We start from the raw sequence: 17,929 nt of genomic DNA, 5'->3' as shown, positions 1-17,929 counted from the left end.
TGTGTTCCTGACTGTTCTGTTACACTGTTGTTGCCTTGGCTTTGTTTGTCCTATTTTGTAGTATTGTACCTAGTGTTTCCTGTCTTCCTAGTTACTGTTTTCCTGCCTTGTCTAACCTTGTAATTGGTCAGTGTTTCCACCTGTGTCCTGTAAGTCCCCCAGCCTATCCCAGTGTTGATTGTCAGTTGAGTTCACCTGTGCCCTGTTATCCTGGGTCTTTTTAAGTCCTGTGTTTGCATTGTTCTTGTTAGTTCCCTGTTGGGTGAGGTCCTGTTATGCATTTTGAGTTTTATCTGCCTTTTGCCCAGTTATGGAAGATCCTGAGTTTGATTAATGAATCCTTCTAAGTTTAATTGTTCTGCCTCAGTGGTGTATCCTGCATTTGAGTCCTCATCCCTATTCACCGTAACAGGTTCCTTACATACATAATTAATTAAAACATCTGCATAAATGCAATCTTTTACTTTGTCTATTGTAGTACACCTAGCCCTCATCGACAGGAACTCTTCCACATATCATTTATTTTAGAACACATGCCAACGTTTCACCTCATCAATTCTAACTTGACAATCAAAAAGGTTATTATGATTATTCAACAGAAGAGTTCAAGGTGAATCCGTTATCAGTATCTTTTAACAATGTTTTTTGTGTGTAGGGAACAGTTTATGGACAACAAGGTTGTCTTCGCTACAGACATAGCAACGACCCACTGTGCAGACAGAGGAACGACCCACTGCGTAGACAGACAGAGCAACGACCCACTGCGCAGACAGACAGAGCAACGACCCACTGCGCAGACAAGATGGACGACCCAGGATGGATGGATAAACATTACAGTGAGTGAGTACAACTCTGCACCCCCTGCTCTCTCTCTAACCGTGCACAAACACCCAGCATCATGTTTTATATTCAGTGGTAGAAGAAGTACTCGGATGTTTTACGGCCTGAAAGGTTTGTGAGCTGTTATTGACATGCATTATTTTGAAATTCCAGAGCCACAGGAAAGCACCCAGGGTGCCGGCCCGCTTCCGGCGAGCCGCCCAACGTCCGAAACGGTTGAGAAATGACAGTTACTGTGTGGGGGTCCCTCTACTGTACTGTACTGTACTGTACTGTACTGTACTGTACTGTACTGTACTGTACTGTACTGTACTGTACTGTACTGTCACTGTACTGTACTGGCACACCCGAAATCATCATATATACTGTTAATATATGCGTGTGTGTTTGTGTGTGTGTTAGGTTGCGCACAGGTGGTGAAAAACAACCATGCTGTTTTCGTGCTCAGACGCACCCAGCCAGCCACCCAGCCACACACATAGTCACTTAACACTTATCATTTATTGAAAAATTAGGATCTAATTCACGCCAGCATTTTTTTAATTTTAGCTCTTATTTTGAAAAGCCGCCAGTTCCGGTCCATGAGCAGTATGTCTTAACCTAGGAACCTACTAGCCGCAATTTGCAACTCTAGATTTTTTTATAATGGGATGAATCTAGAGTTGCAATACCCTCCATTGACTCCCCACTCATCATTTTGCGTTTGCGATCTGCTTGTCTTAAACGACGTTAAACTCACCAACATTGCAGCTGTAGTCCAAGCTTGAATTATTCTCTTTCAATCTGCAAAACTTGTTTTTCATAAAAATCCCCCGTAGACATGTTATGAGCTACTTTCTGTCAAGAAGAAGAAATGTTGGAGTTTGGAAGCGCTCGTTTGTATTAAGGGGTCGCGCTGCTGCCTCCTGCATTATGTGCAAATGCGAAACAGATGCATGCAGGGACGTTCAGTGACTTACGACGAGCGCTTCCAAACTCCAGCACTTAGAAAAATAATCACTTGCACAGAATTTCTTGACAGAAAGTAGCTCATAACATGTCTACGGGGGATTTTTATGAAAAACAAGCTTTGCAGATTGAAAGAGAATAATTCAAGCTTGGACTACAGCTGCAATGTTGGTGAGTTTAACGTTGTTTAAGACAAGCAGATCGCAAACGCAAAATGATGAGTGGGGAGTCAATGGAGGGTATTGCAACTCTAGATTCATCCCATTATAAAAAAATCTAGAGTTGCAAATTGCGGCTAGGAACCTACATGGAGCGGACAGGCCTTGTTTACCATCTGAAGCCAGACCGGAGCTCTGTAGAGCTCCAGATCATCATATCTGTGCCGTCAAAGAAACGCTGTTTTGACCAAAATGCCATCTGGGACAAGGAATAGGAGATACAGGCGATTGAAAGAAATGGATAGAATGGATTATTATGGCGACGACGATTTAAGATGGGCGATCCAGTGCTGTGCTAACAACACAGCTAGCTAACCGGCTAACGTGAGTAGCATTATGGCTCGAGCAATCGAACGCGCCATAAAAGCGCAATTGCCGTAGGCCGTCGCCAATGGCGTTAAGCGTCAGTATCAAAATTAGGCTTCAATTGACTTTAATCGTCGCAATGGCGCGGAAACGTTTAAGGAAGTGGTTGCACCAAAAAAAATATATACATTTGTTTTATACATTTGAAAACTTGTATAAAGGCGAGGCGCGTGGGGAAAAAGTTTTTCATTGGCTTTCCATCATGTAACTGATTTCCATACGTTGCTTGGTCGTATTGCAGTTGTACATGTCGCAAAAATGAGGGCGAGGCTTGATTTCATAGGGAGTGCCAGATTGATTTCAGCCGTCACATTTATCAGCGATACGACCGACATTACGCAAGGATCAGCTGTTTATGATCACTTCATAAATGCCGTGGCGACGTGAGCGCACGCCAAAACCCACGCTCGAATTTAAGGCAGGATTTACACTCCATTGATAAATGACCATAGGCTATATTCAATGAATGTTAGCCAGTATGAACTATGACTGGTTGTGGTTGTGTTTTTATAGACAGCGTACGTGTCACGTTGGTGTTACATTGAGCGGACACTAGCACTACTTAGCACTGTTAAGTTCTACTGTCGGCATCCTGTGTAGAGAGGATACGGAAAGTGTGTGTGTGTGTGTGTGTGTGTGTGTGTGTGTGTGTATTGGCGAATACAGTGGGCGGGCTTTAGACTGGATGTAAACCCTGCACAGTAGATAGAAACCCATTTATTTCCCCCCCTATATAAAATAATAAAAGAAAAAATGTGTACTGTATCTATTTACAACCAGGTAGAGTTTAACTATGTAATTGCTGTACTTTCAAATGGTTTTATGGGACACATTACAAATTGCATTGTTTGTTCTACTGGTTTAAACATGTCTGTTCTAGGTTACTTTATATTATTATTATTACTACTGGTTTAAACATGTCTGTTCTAGGTTACTTTATATCATTCCATTGGGAAATGTTGCCCTGGTTAGTGGTTTATGTCCAGCTGCCACATAAGGTCACATACAATTACAACGGTTTTACTGTACTGTACATTTAGCAATTAAAAGCAGGTCTGTCCGATCGTGTGTTTCTAGTGTTTGACAGCTAAAACTTGTGGGGGTGGTTATGAGTTGGGGGAGTGATTAAATGAGTGATTAGGGGTGGAGTTAAGTACCTCTTGTCCCCATTGTCACACACATTTCTGGGCAGCTCGAGGTGTTTAAAAGGTTTAGAAAATATTCTCATGGCATTTCCTCAGCTTTCAGTTTCAAATGGTCATATCCTCCTTCAAATATTTTTCAATTAATGATCCATCATACGAAAGCCTATGTTCTGTACTTTAATAATCTGTAAAAAAACTGGGTTGTCCATAGTTCTTCTGTAGCAGGCAAGTGTTGCTCACACAATATTTCTTCCTGAAATCAGGCAAAGATAAAAATGGTAAATGGTGCATTTATATAGCACATTCCAAGGCGCTTTACAAAGATTGTGCATTACATTCACCCTTTCACACACACACATTCATACACTGATGGCAGAGGAAACCATGCAAGGCACCAACCTGCTCATCGGGAGCAATTAGGGGTTCAAAGTCTTGCTCAAGGACACTTTGACACAAACTCAGGGGGAGCCCGAACTTGGAACCTTCCAGTTCCCAACCGGCAACTCTACCCCTGAGCCACTGCCGCCCAATAATCTCACATAATGGTTCTTCCTGAAATCAGGCGAGTATTTCTCACGTAACGGTTCTTCCTGAAATCAGGCAAATATTTCTCATAACAGTTTTCTTCCTGAAATCAGGCAAGTATTTCTCATGTAACAGTTTTCTTCCTGAAATCAGGCGAATATTTCTCATAACAGTTTTCTTACTGAAATCAGGCAAGTATTTCCCATGTAACGGTTCTTCCTGAAATCAGGCGAATATTTCTCATAACAGTTTTCTTCCTGAAATCAGGGAAGTATTTCTCATGTAACAGTTTTCTTCCTGAAATCAGGCGAATATTTCTCATATAACAGTTTTCTTCCTGAAATCAGGCAAGTATTTCTCATGTAACAGTTTTCTTCCTGAAATCAGGCGAGTATTTCTCACATAACGGTTCTTCCTGAAATCAGGCGAATATTTCTCACGTGACGGTTCTTATTGGCATCAGGCAAGTATTGAGGGGAGGTCCTTTCTCCAGGTTCCTGGATTCCTTACTTACTGGATTACCGTACTAAACCCATTTGATCAAGGCATCATCATGCACCGTGTACTACAGTCAATCTCATGATTCACCAGCAACATTTAATGTAAGGTGCAACTGTTACTTACTTATTTACTTACTTATGCCTACTGGGGCATCGGCCGTCAACGAGCAATCTCCAGGCATCTCTGTCTTGAGCCGTTCTCTCCAGCTGGTTCCAGGTCATCTTCATGGTCTTGATGTCTGCCTCCAGGTGCAACTGTTACTGCATTCTAAATAGGCCTACATACAAAATTGCAGTGGAAACTGATTGCATTCTAACTACATGTGTAAACGCTACATGTAAGCTACAAGCAAGTTACATGATCACAGTTTTGTTACAGTCCACTGTACAGGCCATTTGGTTTCCCAAATGTTTAGTATTGTAGCAGTCGGCGCGTGGCACGCCTCATTGGTATGTGCCCAAAATAACAGATCTGTAAGCTGTTGAAAACGCCATGAGTAAAAAAAACAGTACAGTACTTTTTAAAATGTGTAATCTGGATTACAGACAGTAACGGGGATTACAGGCTTGATTACATTCTCACCTTCCCCTCATCAATTTTAGGGCTATAATATGTTAAAACAACAAACGATTTGACTAAAGAGCAACATTTCTGGCAAGTTTTCTGACAGTGTGTGACCCTTCTTTGTTTTTCAAAGATACCCTTTTAAAACAACAAACGATAAAAGAATCAAGTCGAAATAAATAGTACGCATGACACATGATCAGGGGCTGAGCTGTGTGTGTCGCTGCCACTACCCATAATGCACTGCACAGTGGGCACACGAGCAGCGGCGAATCCAACTCTCCAGTCCCCATGTTATATTTATTATATTACATTATATCGCGTCATGATCTATAGCCAGCGGACACTCTGGTCAGTGATCTGTATAGGGGAAAAGAGGAGGCGGGGTGTGTGTGGAGCGCTCTGTAGTTGTGGGAACACGGGTGGAAAATGATTCAGATGATGATTCCGTTCAAATGGCACTCCAGTAGGCTATGCATTGCTCTCTATATGATGCAGACATAACCATAACTCTATGGATCATATCATTAACATGCAGCTCTCAACGGCTTCTGTGTTGACCAGTGTGGTGGTGATTAGGAATTATTATTATAATTAGGAATAAATGTACCTGAATGAATCATAAAAGGTCTACTTGAGAGCCAAATATTTTCTGAGGTGGTACTGATTTAACTTTTTTTCATAGGCTCAACATTCTTGTCTGGTTATCAATGGTAAAACTTGTTTTATCTAATGAAATAGTTTTGCATAAAAGTAATCCAAAAGTAAGTGAAAGTAACCACTTAGATATATCCTTTATTTCGGCGATAAGTCTGTTCTCTCATACACTCACTCGGAATATTGAACCATCTAGTGGCCTAACATTATGGTAATGGCCGAGCCTCGGGCCGACCCGGGTAGGGCCGGGCCTTAATTTTCGGGCCCGTTGAGAACTCTACGTCTCCTCCTTCACCTCCCCCTCCCCTCCTCCCTTTTCTCCCCCCTCTTGGTTGTGTGGGTTCGTTTCCCATCAGTGCGATTGTTATTAACACTGTACAGACTCATGGTCCAGTAAGACCTGCCACTAACTCGTCATCCGGGGAGCCTCTCCCCGGAGTCTCTTTTTGTCTCCCACTCTGCAGTTCCATGGACTTGTATTATGGAGCCCCAGCTGCCTATGAAGAGTGACTGTGGACCAGGCCTCTTCACGGAGCCTTCAATGAGCCTATCAAGAGTGTGACCGTGGACGCCTTCTCTCAGAGCACGACCATGGACTGCTACCATATCATAGTACACCACCACACTGTATTTTATCTTCTTAATCCGAGTGCATTTTTATGGCTCTTGAAGCAGAGACAGGTACTCGCCCATCTCTTCCAAAACAAGTCAACAAGATACTGCATTTCTTTCACCCTTCAGCATCTATACGGGTCTTCTTTTGTGAACAGTTAAAGTGTCATGACTGAGGTGCTGACATATTTCCATTGCTGACCCACGGCAAAGGCCAGGTCTGGGTTGGTATGGGTGTTTCATCGTGCAGAGAAGAAGCTTGGGGGCACTTTTGGGTCAAACAACAGTAGTGAGTTGGTGCTAGAGGCCCATTGGCTCTGTGTCTCTCCATTTGATGATGTTTGGCTGTAACCCCAAAGCTTGTGTAGGGAATTGAAGTCCCCTGTATATATGGCAGGTGTAACTTAGTACCAGCTGGAGTGAATTAATTCACATTATCATGTCTTCTGCAGATCAGCTTCCACCAACTTCTTCTGTTCTAATACCACCTTCTTTGCTATAATTTCAATATTTTGTTGTGAAGCACTTTGGTCAACTCTGGTTGTGTTAATATGTGCTATATAAATAATGGTTGATTTGATTTAATACCACCTCCTTCTACACGTCCTTTGGCAAAAGGTAGATCACGATCTACCAGTAGATCACAAAGGCTGTGCAGGTAGATCACATGACATGCCCCTAAAGAATGTTTAATTTAATATGAAAAATATATATTTTTGGCATCTGCCACTTGAATTAAGGTGACTTGATTGAGGCCTGTCGGCTCAAACCCACAATGCAATATTTTGTTTTTTTGAGTGTTGCTGTGTACAAAAACGTCTGTAGCATAGCATTACAAATTAAATACAAAAATCACACCCGTGTGAAGTGAGGGGCGTTCTTATCATCTTACAACATCGAGGAGGGAATTCGGTTTGGGAACTGCCCATAGATCCGAAGTCCCGTTAGTCCGAACATGCATTAAGGTGATGCAATGATGATTTAAAACAAACGGTGTCAAAACAAACATTAAATTCTCTTTATTTTCAATGGGATTTAATGTTTGTGTTGGTGACTAACATTAATTTCTCTTCATTGTCAATGGCGTTTATAAAACAAACATTGACCTAAAGACAAACATTAAACCTGTGCTGGCGCCCCTAAAAAAAAAGGTACCTCTCCCCCTCTATTTCCCATTCTAAGGCCCTCATTTATCAACCGTGCGTACACCAAAATATGGGTGCAATTTTCGGCATTTACGATTTGCGCCAAAGCATGAATTTGAACTTGAGCCAGGACAAAAATCACGTCTGGTCGGGAGCTGTCGTACGCTTTGTCCTCACCTGTTTTTCTGTCGTAGAACAGCGGAGCAGCATTGTCTGAACTGCTGACACGCTGTCACAGGCATCTAAACATATGTTTTCACTCCTAAAATGTTAATATAAAACTGTATGTATATACATGTAAAAAAAAAAAGAAAAAGAAAAAGTCAGATTTCCAACTTTACAAGTAATTAAAATTGCGCAATTAAAAACAATATAACATGTTTACAATGTATTAGTTTGTGCTTAATCAAACAGTGCTTTACTGGCCTTGTTATGCGAGCGCACTTGATGTGAGATGATTTGGGAGCGCATCGCATGCGGCATGAACGTGACATCAGATGCCTATAGAATCACTGTGATATTATAAAAAAAAGGCACATGGACTGCACGCCTTTATTTCCAAGTGACAATGACAATCATACAGCTTGCCTATTTGCAATTGTAGCAGGCTATAGGCGTAAGGGGCTTAATCATTCACCATTTAAATAAGCGCTTTGACAGTTCAGATAAAAGCGAGATCATTTTCGGGGGTCGGGAGGACGGGGCCGCGGCGTGCGTCGCCAGCCCAGCACATACCAGCACACATGCAAACCTTCATCCATATGTTTATGATTCGTTCATCAATGATCAAATCACTCCATAAACGTTGATTATGACTGCCTTGACGACATGGTAGCCTATCTCTCATGCAGGCATCACTCACCCACAGGACTTATCACAGCAGTGCGCAGTCTCACTGATCGCCTTCGCCGTGCACTGCGCACGAATGGGTAAAATTATTATAGGCCTACAAACGTATTCCATTCATGGCGATGCGATGTGTCGTGTATCCTTGAGGTGCGTGCGTGCGTGCGTGCGTGCGTGGACATGACAGAAAGGCAAGCGAGGTGAGAGGGAAACAGACAGGGTAGGATGCCTACAGCTTTATTTAATTCATGCAGGTGTTCGTTCTTTATTTATTTAAGATACAACACACCAGTTAGTTGGGCTTGCAAGTTGTGTGTGTGTGTGTGTGTGTGTGTGTGTGTGTGTGTGTGTGTGTGTGTGTGTGTGTGTGTGTGTGTGTGTGTGTGTGTGTGTGTGTGTGTGTGTGTGTGTGTGTGTGTGTGTGTGTGTGTGTGTGTGTGTGTGTGTGTGTGTGTGTGTGTGTGTGTGTGTGTGTGTGTGGGGGTGAGGCGGGCAGTAAGTTTTTCCTGTATCCATGGTTTCCAGGTCGTATTGTAGTTGTTCATGTCGCAAAAACGAGGGCGAGGCTTGATTTCACAGGGCGTGCCAGATTGATTTCAGCCGTCACATTTATTACTGCTAGGAATGAAATTAAGAAGGATCAGCTGTCTGCGATCACTTTGTAAATGCCGACCCGACGTGGGTGTACTATGAAACCTACACTCGAATTTGGGGCAGATTTTACACTCAATTGATAAATGAGGGCCTAAGTGCATTCAGTCTTAATGTATATGTAACGCCAGCTTCTAAAGCTCCCTCAGGTACACTATTTAAACTATTTTCAGCAATGGTATAATCATTTTTTCGGTTGGTAGATCTCTTTGAGCTTTGTTATTTTGAAAGTAGCTCTCAAGTCAAAAAAGTGTGGGCACCCCTGTAGTCTAACACCACCTCCTAATTACTAATACCACCTCCTTCCATGTTGGTGGAAGCTGATCTGCAGAAGACATATGATGATGTGAATTCACTCACTCCCACTGGTACCAGCACCTGCCTTCTATGCAGGGGTCTTCAATTCCCAATACAAGGATTGGTGTTACAGCCAAACATCATCAAATGGAGAGACACAGAGCCAATGGGCCTCTAATCCCGTTTGACCCAAAAGAAGCTTCCTCTCTGCACAATGGAACACCCATACCAACCCAGACCTGGCCTTTGCCGTGTCAGCAATGGAAATGCATCAGTACCTCAGTCATGCATCTTGAACTGTTCACAAAATGCACGCTGAAGGGTGAAAAAGTGCGGTATCTTGTTGACTTGTTTTGTTTTGCGATTGTGGAGGAGCCCATCTGGGGGAAGAGGCTCCACCGTCCAGCCCCAATGGAGGAGCCCATCTGGGGGGAGAGGCTCCACCGTCCAGCCCCAGCGGAGGAGCCAGTCTGGGGGGACTGGCTGCACACCTACATCACCGTCCTGGAGAACCTGGCTCTGTCTGGCCTGTTCCGCATCGGACCCACGCTGAACAGGTCAGCGCTGAACATCACACCACAAACCGCAGCCACAAAAAAAAGATATTTATTTAGACACGCACGCACACACTGTAGGTTTAATATCTCTACCTGTGTATTTGCTGTTCAGAACTAACACAGAGCTGGTGGCCGCGGAAGGGGCCGTGGTCTTCCTGAAGTGGGCGTGGTCTTCCTTACCGCTTCCTGTAGCAACGGTCTGGACTCAGCCGTCGGCATGGAATGGGAGACGCAGTCTGAGAGTGCCGCGGCCGCAGGTGAGCTGACGAGATGACTTCATGGTGTAATTTAATTGACTGGTTCTCCAACTTATGTGTATTTGGCCACGGACCCCCATCTGAAAATATGTTGTGCCACAGTGACGCCCAGAAGAGAAGATTTATTACAGCAGCAAAAAAATACAAATCCAGAAAAGAATTGCAATTGCACAAACTCACAAGCGTGGCACAAACTCCTGCGCTGTGAGCTTGTACATCTGCTACTTTTGAACATCCAACGTATCAATGGATAAAGTGGTTAAAATGATTGTGATGCCACGTTAACTACTGTTGCTGCACCTTCACCATACCTTTGCAGCTTTATAACAATCCAGTATTTGTTGTCAAGATTGTTTATTTGGATTCCTTCCTCATTTCACCTTCCTTCAATCTTCGCCTCCGTTTCTCCTCTCTTTCACTGTAGTCAGGGGATATTAATACAATCTGGGAATACATTACCAAGACTTTTCTTCACCAATGTGTTTGTAAAGGTGTCTACTAACATACCCCACATTGGTTTCTATTCAACCACCCTAGGGGAATGTTTGACAGCTGCTGAAACCATTAGCCTATAACGTAAAATGTTCTAAATTTCATTATGTTTTAAGTAGCATGTGACGTGTCAAACTAGGATGTTTTCATGATTCTGAATCCATTCCAAGCATTAGTTTTTCATGAAAAACAATCCTTGGGCTAAAAATGGCCATATCCGTCATCACAAATGTGATGAGGTCAGCACATTTTGGCACATTAGGGCACATTTGGGCAAGTGCCTATGGCCGAATTTAGCCCGAGGAGTATTTTTCGTGCAAAACTAATGCTTGGAATGGATTCAGAATCATGAAAAAACCCTAGTTTGATCCCTAGTTTAACCATAGACCCCCTAGGTTGGCCATAGCCACTTGCCCAAATTTACCCAAATGTGTTGACCTCATCAACCATTTTTAGCCCAAGGAGTGTTTTAAGTGCAAAACTAATGCTTGGAATGGATTCAGAATCATGAAAACATCCTAGTTTGACAAGCATAATGAAATTTAAAACATTTTGCCTTATAATGGTTGTATGGCACCCCAACTTTCAGCAGCTGTCAAAACTTCCCCTAGGGTGGTTGAATAGAAACCAATGTGGGATATGTTAGTAGACACATTGGTGAAGAAGAAAATTCTTGGTAAGAAATGTATTCCCAGATTTGACACTATACTGATGATATTCCTTGACTACTGGGGTAAATGGATTGTAAAATGGATTCATGATGATGGTGTGTCTTTCTTGCAGAGAGCAGTGTCCCAGTGCTGGGCGTGTACCAGACCTTCCAGAGAGCAGCGTCCCAGTGCTGGGCGTGTACCAGACCTTCCAGAGGGCAGCGTCCCAGTGCTGGGCGTGTACCAGACCTTCCAGAGGGCAGCGTCCCAGTGCTGGGTGTGTACCAGACCTTCCAGAGAGCAGCGTCCCAGTGCTGGCCGTGTACCAGACCTTCAGCAGAGGGCAGCGTCCCAGTGCTGGGCGTGTACCAGACCTTCCAGAGGGCAGCGTCCCAGTGCTGGGCGTGTACCAGACCTTCCAGGAGAACCCTACGTCGGCCTGGTGCTCCATCCCCGACGACGGAGCCTCCTCCCTGGCTATGAGACTGGACAGAACGCCCCCTGTTGGATCAGCTCACACCTTGGCCACTCTGTGCATATGGCAAGGGGTCTTTGGCCCCATACAGGTACAGTACAGACCACCTCCCCCCTCTCTAAGAACCTTGCATTTACCTCCATTTTTTTTTCTGTCGGGTGGAAACCTTGTATGTTCAAGACTACTTTTCAGGAAATGTGAATACTCTCATCTCTTCCAAAACAAGTCAACAAGATACTGCACTTTTTCACCCTTCAGCATGTATAGGAGTATTCTTTTGTGAACAGCTCAAGTGGCATGATTGAGGTGCTGACAAATTTCCATTGCTGACCCACGGCAAAGGCCAGGTCTGAGTTGGTATGGGTGTTCCATTGTGCAGAGAAGAAGCTTGGGGGCACTTTTGGGTCAAACAACAGTAGTGTGTTGGTGCTAGAGGCCCATTGGCTCTGTGTCTCTCTATTTGATGATGTTTGGCTGTAACCCAAACATGATCTGCAGATCAGCTTCCACCAAATTCTTCTAATAACAACTTCTAATACCACCTTCTTCTAAACAAGTCCTAACACCACGCCCTTCTAACACTTCCTTCTAACACCACCTTCTTCTAACACGTCCTAACACCACCTCCTAACACCACCTCCTTCCATGTTGGTGAAAGCTGATCTGCAGAAGACATATGATGATGTGAATTCACTCACTCCCACTGGTACCAGCGCCTGCCTTCTATGCAGGGGTCTTCAAATCCCAATACAAGGACAGCCAAACATCCTCAAATGGAGCCAATGGGCCTCTAACACCAACACATTGTTTGACCCCAAAGAAGCTTCTTCTCTGCACAATGAAACACCCATACCAACCCAGACCTGGCCTTTGTCGTGTGTCAGCAATGGAAATGTGTCAGTATCTCAGGCATGCCACTTGAACTGTTCACAAAAGACTCACTAAAGGGTGAAAAAGTGCAGTATCTTGTTGACTTGTTTTGGAAGTCTTGAGGCGTTTGATATTGCTATAAAATTGCCTTGCTATTTTCCATTTGTTTAACCGTTCCGGTTGCTGTGAACTGTTGCTAGGGCCCCACCCGCACTGTCTGTATGACCAACTACATTAGCTTCTGTTTTAGTCGCAGCCTTTGCACGCTTTTCCCCCTGAAACTAATGCGCTGTCCGTGCTTTTGAACAGATAGGTCTTCTGATTATCCGGTGAGCGTGATGGGAACATTGGTTTTTTCTAGAGGAAGGATGGACCTCATTTTAGTTCGCTAGCATTGATGCTATGCTTTAGCATCCAAGATGGAAGCCAAAAGCGGACACGCGTCATAGTGTTATAGCCTTAAATCACCAGCGCCCAAGCGCCATACCACTTTCGTCCAGCAGGCGGCACTCATTGTGTTAACAGCCAACGTGAGTTACATAAATCCTCTATTTCGGCAATAAGTCTGTTCTCTCACACACTTACTCAGTATATTGAACCATCTAGTGGCCTAACATTATGGACATTTTTAGGGTCGGGCCGAGCCTCGGGCCGACCCAGTTAGAGCAGTGTATGGTAGGGTAGGGTCGGGCCTGAAAATTAATTAAAATAAATGAGAACTCTACGTCTCCCCCTTCCCCTCCCCATCCCCTCCCCCCTTTTCTCCTCCCCTCTCCTCCCCCCCCCCCCCCCCCCCCCCTTGGATGTGTGGGTTTGTTTCCCATCAGTGCGATTGTTATTAACACTGTACAGACTCATGGTCCACTAACTCGTCATCCGGGGAGCCACTCCCCGGAGTCTCTTTTTGTCTCCCACTCTGCAGTTCGATGGACTTGTATTATGGACCCCCAGCTGCCTATCAAGAGTGTGACCGTGGACGAGGCCTCTTCACGGATCCTTCAATGAGCTTATCAAGAGTGTGACTGTGGACCAGGCCTCTTCACGGATCCTTCAATGAGCCTATCAAGAGTGTGACTGTGGACCCGGCCTCCTCACAGAGCACGATCATGGACTGCTAGCATAGTATAGCATTATCTTAACATTACCAGTAAGACGCCTGAGGGTGAGGAGCGACCTTGCCCTAAAGGGCGACGTCGCGTGCACTTGCCATATATGGAGCGTGTCTTGAGTGCACAGGGTTTGATGAGGTCTTATCAACATGGAATGTCAGAACAGGTCAGCTCTAAGGGTGGCAGCGGTGGCATTGTCTTGAGTGTACACGGTTAACACGGAAAACAATACCCGTAAGTGTCCGTCTCACAGATGAGGCATAGCTTGTTCACAGGTCTTTCCAGTGCGTTTGTCTTCATCTTGTCCTGCACACATCTGACAAGCCCCTTTCATCAGGTATCATATGTGACTCTTCCCTTTGCATCAGGTATCATCTGCTTGACTCTTCCCGACACCCACAAGCTCTGTGGCACTGAATCGTCCATAATCATAACGTATGCTGTTGCCAGGTTCTTCCTAATCTGAGTCCACTTTTGTGGCACTTGAAGCAGAGAGAGGTACTCACCCATCTCTTCCAAAACAAGTCAACAAGATACTGCACTTTTTCACCCTTCAGCATGTATAGGCGTCTTCTTTTGTGAACAGCTCAAGTGTCATGACTGAGGTGCTGACATATTTCCATTACTGACCCACGGCAAAGGCCAGGTCTGGGTTGGTATGGGTGTTCCATCGTGCAGAGAAGAAGCTTGGGGGCACTTTTGGGTCAAGCAACAGTAGTGTGTTGGTGCTAGAGGCCCATTGGCTCTGTGTCTCTCCATTTGATGATGTTTGGCTATAACCCCAAACAAGATCAGCTTCCACCAACTTCTTCTAATATCACCACCTCCTAACACGTCCTAACACCACCTCCTAACACCACCTCCTTTCATGTTGGTGAAAGCTGATCTGCAGAAGACATATGATGATGTGAATTCACTCACTCCCACTGTTACCAGAGCCTGCCTTCTATGCAGGGGACTTCAATTCCCAATACAAGGATTGGGGTTACAGCCAAACATCCTCAAATGTAGGGACACAGAGCCAATGGGCCTCTAACGCCAACACATTGTTTGACCCCAAAGAAGCTTCTTCTCTGCACAATGGAACACCCATACCAACCCAGGCCTGGTCTTTGTCGTGTGTCAGCAATAGAGCTCCGAAGTCTGACGTCACTTTCAGTAGAGGTCGTCAATCTCCAGGTTCATGTATTTGTTTATTTGCATTGAGATCCCCAAATGGCGATTTTAGGTCGCTTCATATAAGAACTGTGTTTGAAAAATAAACCGACCACCTCGGCGTTTCTGTCAGGGGAGTGGCTGTGCGTCGTTAATGATGTCCATTCATATTTGATACAGCCAGTTTCTAGAGAAAATGGAATTAATGTGAACACAAAAGCCTTGAAACTACATATGAATGCAATGTCGCTGAGCATATACGTCACGCCCAGCTGTCAACATATTGCGTTCCTGAGATTCCTCGTTGATGTAAGCTCAGCTGGTGGTGACTCGACTCGTACTAACCACGATACATTATATATCAATAAAATAAAAATAAAAATAAACTTAATTAACGTTCAGTTTCTGTTGTGCGACGGGCTGCGGGCAGAAGCAGCCTACCCGGAAATGTAGTCTCTGGGTTGTTTGGCTCGTTTCTAACGCTTATTTTGTTACTCTTTGGGTATATTTGTACATTTCCACCTTCAGTCGATGCTTCATATCCATATGAGTGAAAAGGCCCGGGTGATCGGTTTATTTTTCAAACACAGTTCTTATATGAGGCGATCTAAAATCCCCCTATGGAGAGTACAATGCTTATAAAAAGATACATGAACCATGGCGCTCACTGCCCTCTACTGGTAGTAGAGGGCAGTGACGTCAGGACTTCGGTGCTCTATGGAAATCCGTCAGTACCTCAGTCATGCCACTTGAACTGTTCACAACAGACTTGTATACACACTGAAGGGTGAAATAGTGCAGTATCTTGTTGACTGTTTTGGAAGAGATGGGTGAGTACCTGTCTCTGCTTCAAGTGCCACAACAGTGGACTCAGATTAAGATGAACCTGGCAATAGGAGACCTTATGATTATGGACGATTCAGTGCCATAGAGCTTGTGGGTGTCGGGACGAGTCAAGCAGATGACACCTGATGCAAAGTGAAGAGTCATATGATACCTGATGAAAGGGGCTTGTCAGATGTACGTGCAGATGTACGTATGTGCATATCACCCAGCTAAGCAGCAAAGTCAGTGTAGGTGAAGTCAGGGTTCATATCTACAGGTCACCATGACCACGGAGTCTTCATGCATAAGACATCAGACTTCCCATCTTGTGACTGCGACGTCACCACGCTGCCACCACCCCCATCACTGTGCTGAACCAACGAGGGGATGCCAACCATCTCCTCCACGTGGGTCATCGTCAGCTGACAGCAACATGGATTAATCTCAGCCAATCACGATAGAACAACAACATTCCGCCATCTTTGCCTAAATTGTGTTATTCATGGAATAGAAACTTTATCCAGGACTCAGGAACGGACTTTGTAACTATGGAATAACGCTATGTCAAGCCTGGATCTGTAACATCTTTTCACTGAGAATCAATTTGTATAAATTCCACTAAACTTTATAATTCGGTGTGGTCTGAATTCCTGCGTCTTCCAAATTACTTTTTAAGGGTCTTTTATCCATTGCCTGGATTGTGTTCAGGGTTCAAGGGTTTTTCTAGGATTGGCAAAGGTTACTAAAGGATTTAACCCATTTTGGGCGGGAACCCCTTTTGGTGTTTTTAAAGCATTATGTTATACTCCAGCTATTGAAAAATAGCAGATCTACAAGCTCATAGCGCGGCACTCGCTATGCTGATTCATTTTGTTCCATTCAAAGTTCTCTGAAAGTTTATCCATTGTGCTATCTTAAACTGACCACTATATTTGAACAATGAATCCATGAATTGAACAAGGTGGACCCTCTTGTAAACAAGTGTAATGCTTAACTGGGTCGTCCACTCACAGTCACAAGACAAACAGTCTTTGTATTGAGTTTGTGCTTGAAATGTACTGTAATTCTGCAAACTGTTAATAAATATTTCAATCAATATTTCAATCACATTCTATAACTATTACCCTAGAGTTGGGTTCTGCTTGACGTTTCTTCCTAAGGAAGGGAGTTTTTTTTGTTACCACTGTCGCAATATTGCTTGGTGGCTGTCCTTTGCTCTACATGTAAAGTGTCTTGAGACAACTTTTTGATAGTTTAATAAAATGGAATTGAATTTAATAAAATGTTATTGAATTGTGTAATTGTGCATGTGTTCTGACAGGTGGGTGAATATAATTGTGCAGTAAAATTGTACTTGGTAAAAAGATTTGTACTTAAAGTATTTTTACGTAAAGCTGTTTAATTGTTTTAAACCAATGCAAGGGAATGCTTGACGTGTCTCGGTATAGCGGATTAATTGTTCTGATGAACTAATGCAAAAATAAAAACTTTTTTTCTTTTTTTCCCCTTTTTTTTTCTTTTACTCCTGTGTCTATTGTTTGTCTGTTTTTGTTACACATATATCCCCCACATTCAATCAACAACAAAGCAACTACGAAACAGGCTGTCTTAAAAAACAAACAACGGGACACTACAATACAAGCACAAGTGTGTATATTCTAAATCGATGTGCCCAAATAAATACACATTTAAAGAAAAGTATACTGTATTTGAAGCCCCTAGTAGTGGTAAATGCTAGTGCAAGTGATACGTTTTTGGTTAAATATTTTATCGTAATTATTACAGTAAAGATATTGGTTCTGTTCAGAATTTGTCGCGTCATGTCTTTCAACAAAATAATAGAAAAAGCTCAATAGGGACCTCGATAAGCCTGTTCGATAAGTTGCTCGTTATGAATAAAAATTAACGAGCTCCATCGCTAGTCCTCTCCCTCACCAGCACGCTGGCGGGAGCTTCTTCACACCCCGACCAATCTATAAATCTGTTGTGGTGCTGCTGGAACCTCCAGGGGCAGGTGTGGTGCTGCAGGAACCTCCAGGGGCAGGTGTGGTGCTGCAGGAACCTCCAGGGGCAGGTGTGGTGCTGCTGGTAGCCTAAAGAAAATACATTGGTTACAAAACAAAAAGCAATTCAGAACAAGCAGGTTAAACCAGTGCCCAGGTAGAAGATTAAACACTTAAGCCCTATATACTTTGAGCGGTCACGACCAGAAGTGAGGCAGAGG

The 17,929-nt window shown here is 43.8% G+C and overlaps 1 protein-coding gene across 9 annotated transcripts; it reads left to right on the top strand.

The window, feature by feature from the left end:
- The first annotated feature begins 273 nt into the window (after nucleotides 1-273).
- Nucleotides 274-16,704, top strand: LOC306916993 (uncharacterized protein). Of its 9 annotated transcripts, XM_079495105.1 has the most exons (7): nucleotides 274-578; nucleotides 656-737; nucleotides 770-840; nucleotides 6,229-6,445; nucleotides 9,688-9,872; nucleotides 9,985-10,129; nucleotides 11,405-13,402. In XM_079495105.1, exons 4-7 carry the CDS (start codon nucleotides 6,356-6,358, stop codon nucleotides 11,945-11,947), a joined length of 963 nt encoding a protein of 320 aa, XP_079351231.1. In that variant the 5' UTR covers nucleotides 274-578; nucleotides 656-737; nucleotides 770-840; nucleotides 6,229-6,355; the 3' UTR covers nucleotides 11,948-13,402. The 9 variants fall into 9 exon arrangements, with proteins under 9 accessions (XP_079351231.1, XP_079351233.1, XP_079351234.1 ...); XM_079495107.1 differs by having other exon boundaries at nucleotides 274-412; nucleotides 656-840; XM_079495108.1 differs by having other exon boundaries at nucleotides 656-840; nucleotides 6,229-6,376.
- Nucleotides 16,705-17,929: the final 1,225 nt, after the last annotated feature.

This window comes from Electrona antarctica (assembly GCF_951216825.1).
Source record: "Electrona antarctica genome assembly, chromosome: 24".
Classification (NCBI taxonomy): Eukaryota; Metazoa; Chordata; class Actinopteri; order Myctophiformes; family Myctophidae; genus Electrona; species Electrona antarctica.
The sequence above is the reverse complement of the archived record's forward strand: the minus strand, read 5'-3'. Positions and strand labels throughout refer to the sequence as shown.

Bases quoted from the DNA above. Each gene is read 5' to 3' on its own strand.
- LOC306916993 (XM_079495100.1), top strand. From the start codon at position 9,406: ATGCAGGGGTCTTCAATTCCCAATACAAGGATTGGTGTTACAGCCAAA. The intron at 9,873-9,984 runs GTCAGCGCTGAA...TTTGCTGTTCAG, and splicing joins ATCGGACCCACGCTGAACAG to AACTAACACAGAGCTGGTGG. The intron at 10,130-11,404 runs GTGAGCTGACGA...TCTTTCTTGCAG, and splicing joins TGAGAGTGCCGCGGCCGCAG to AGAGCAGTGTCCCAGTGCTG.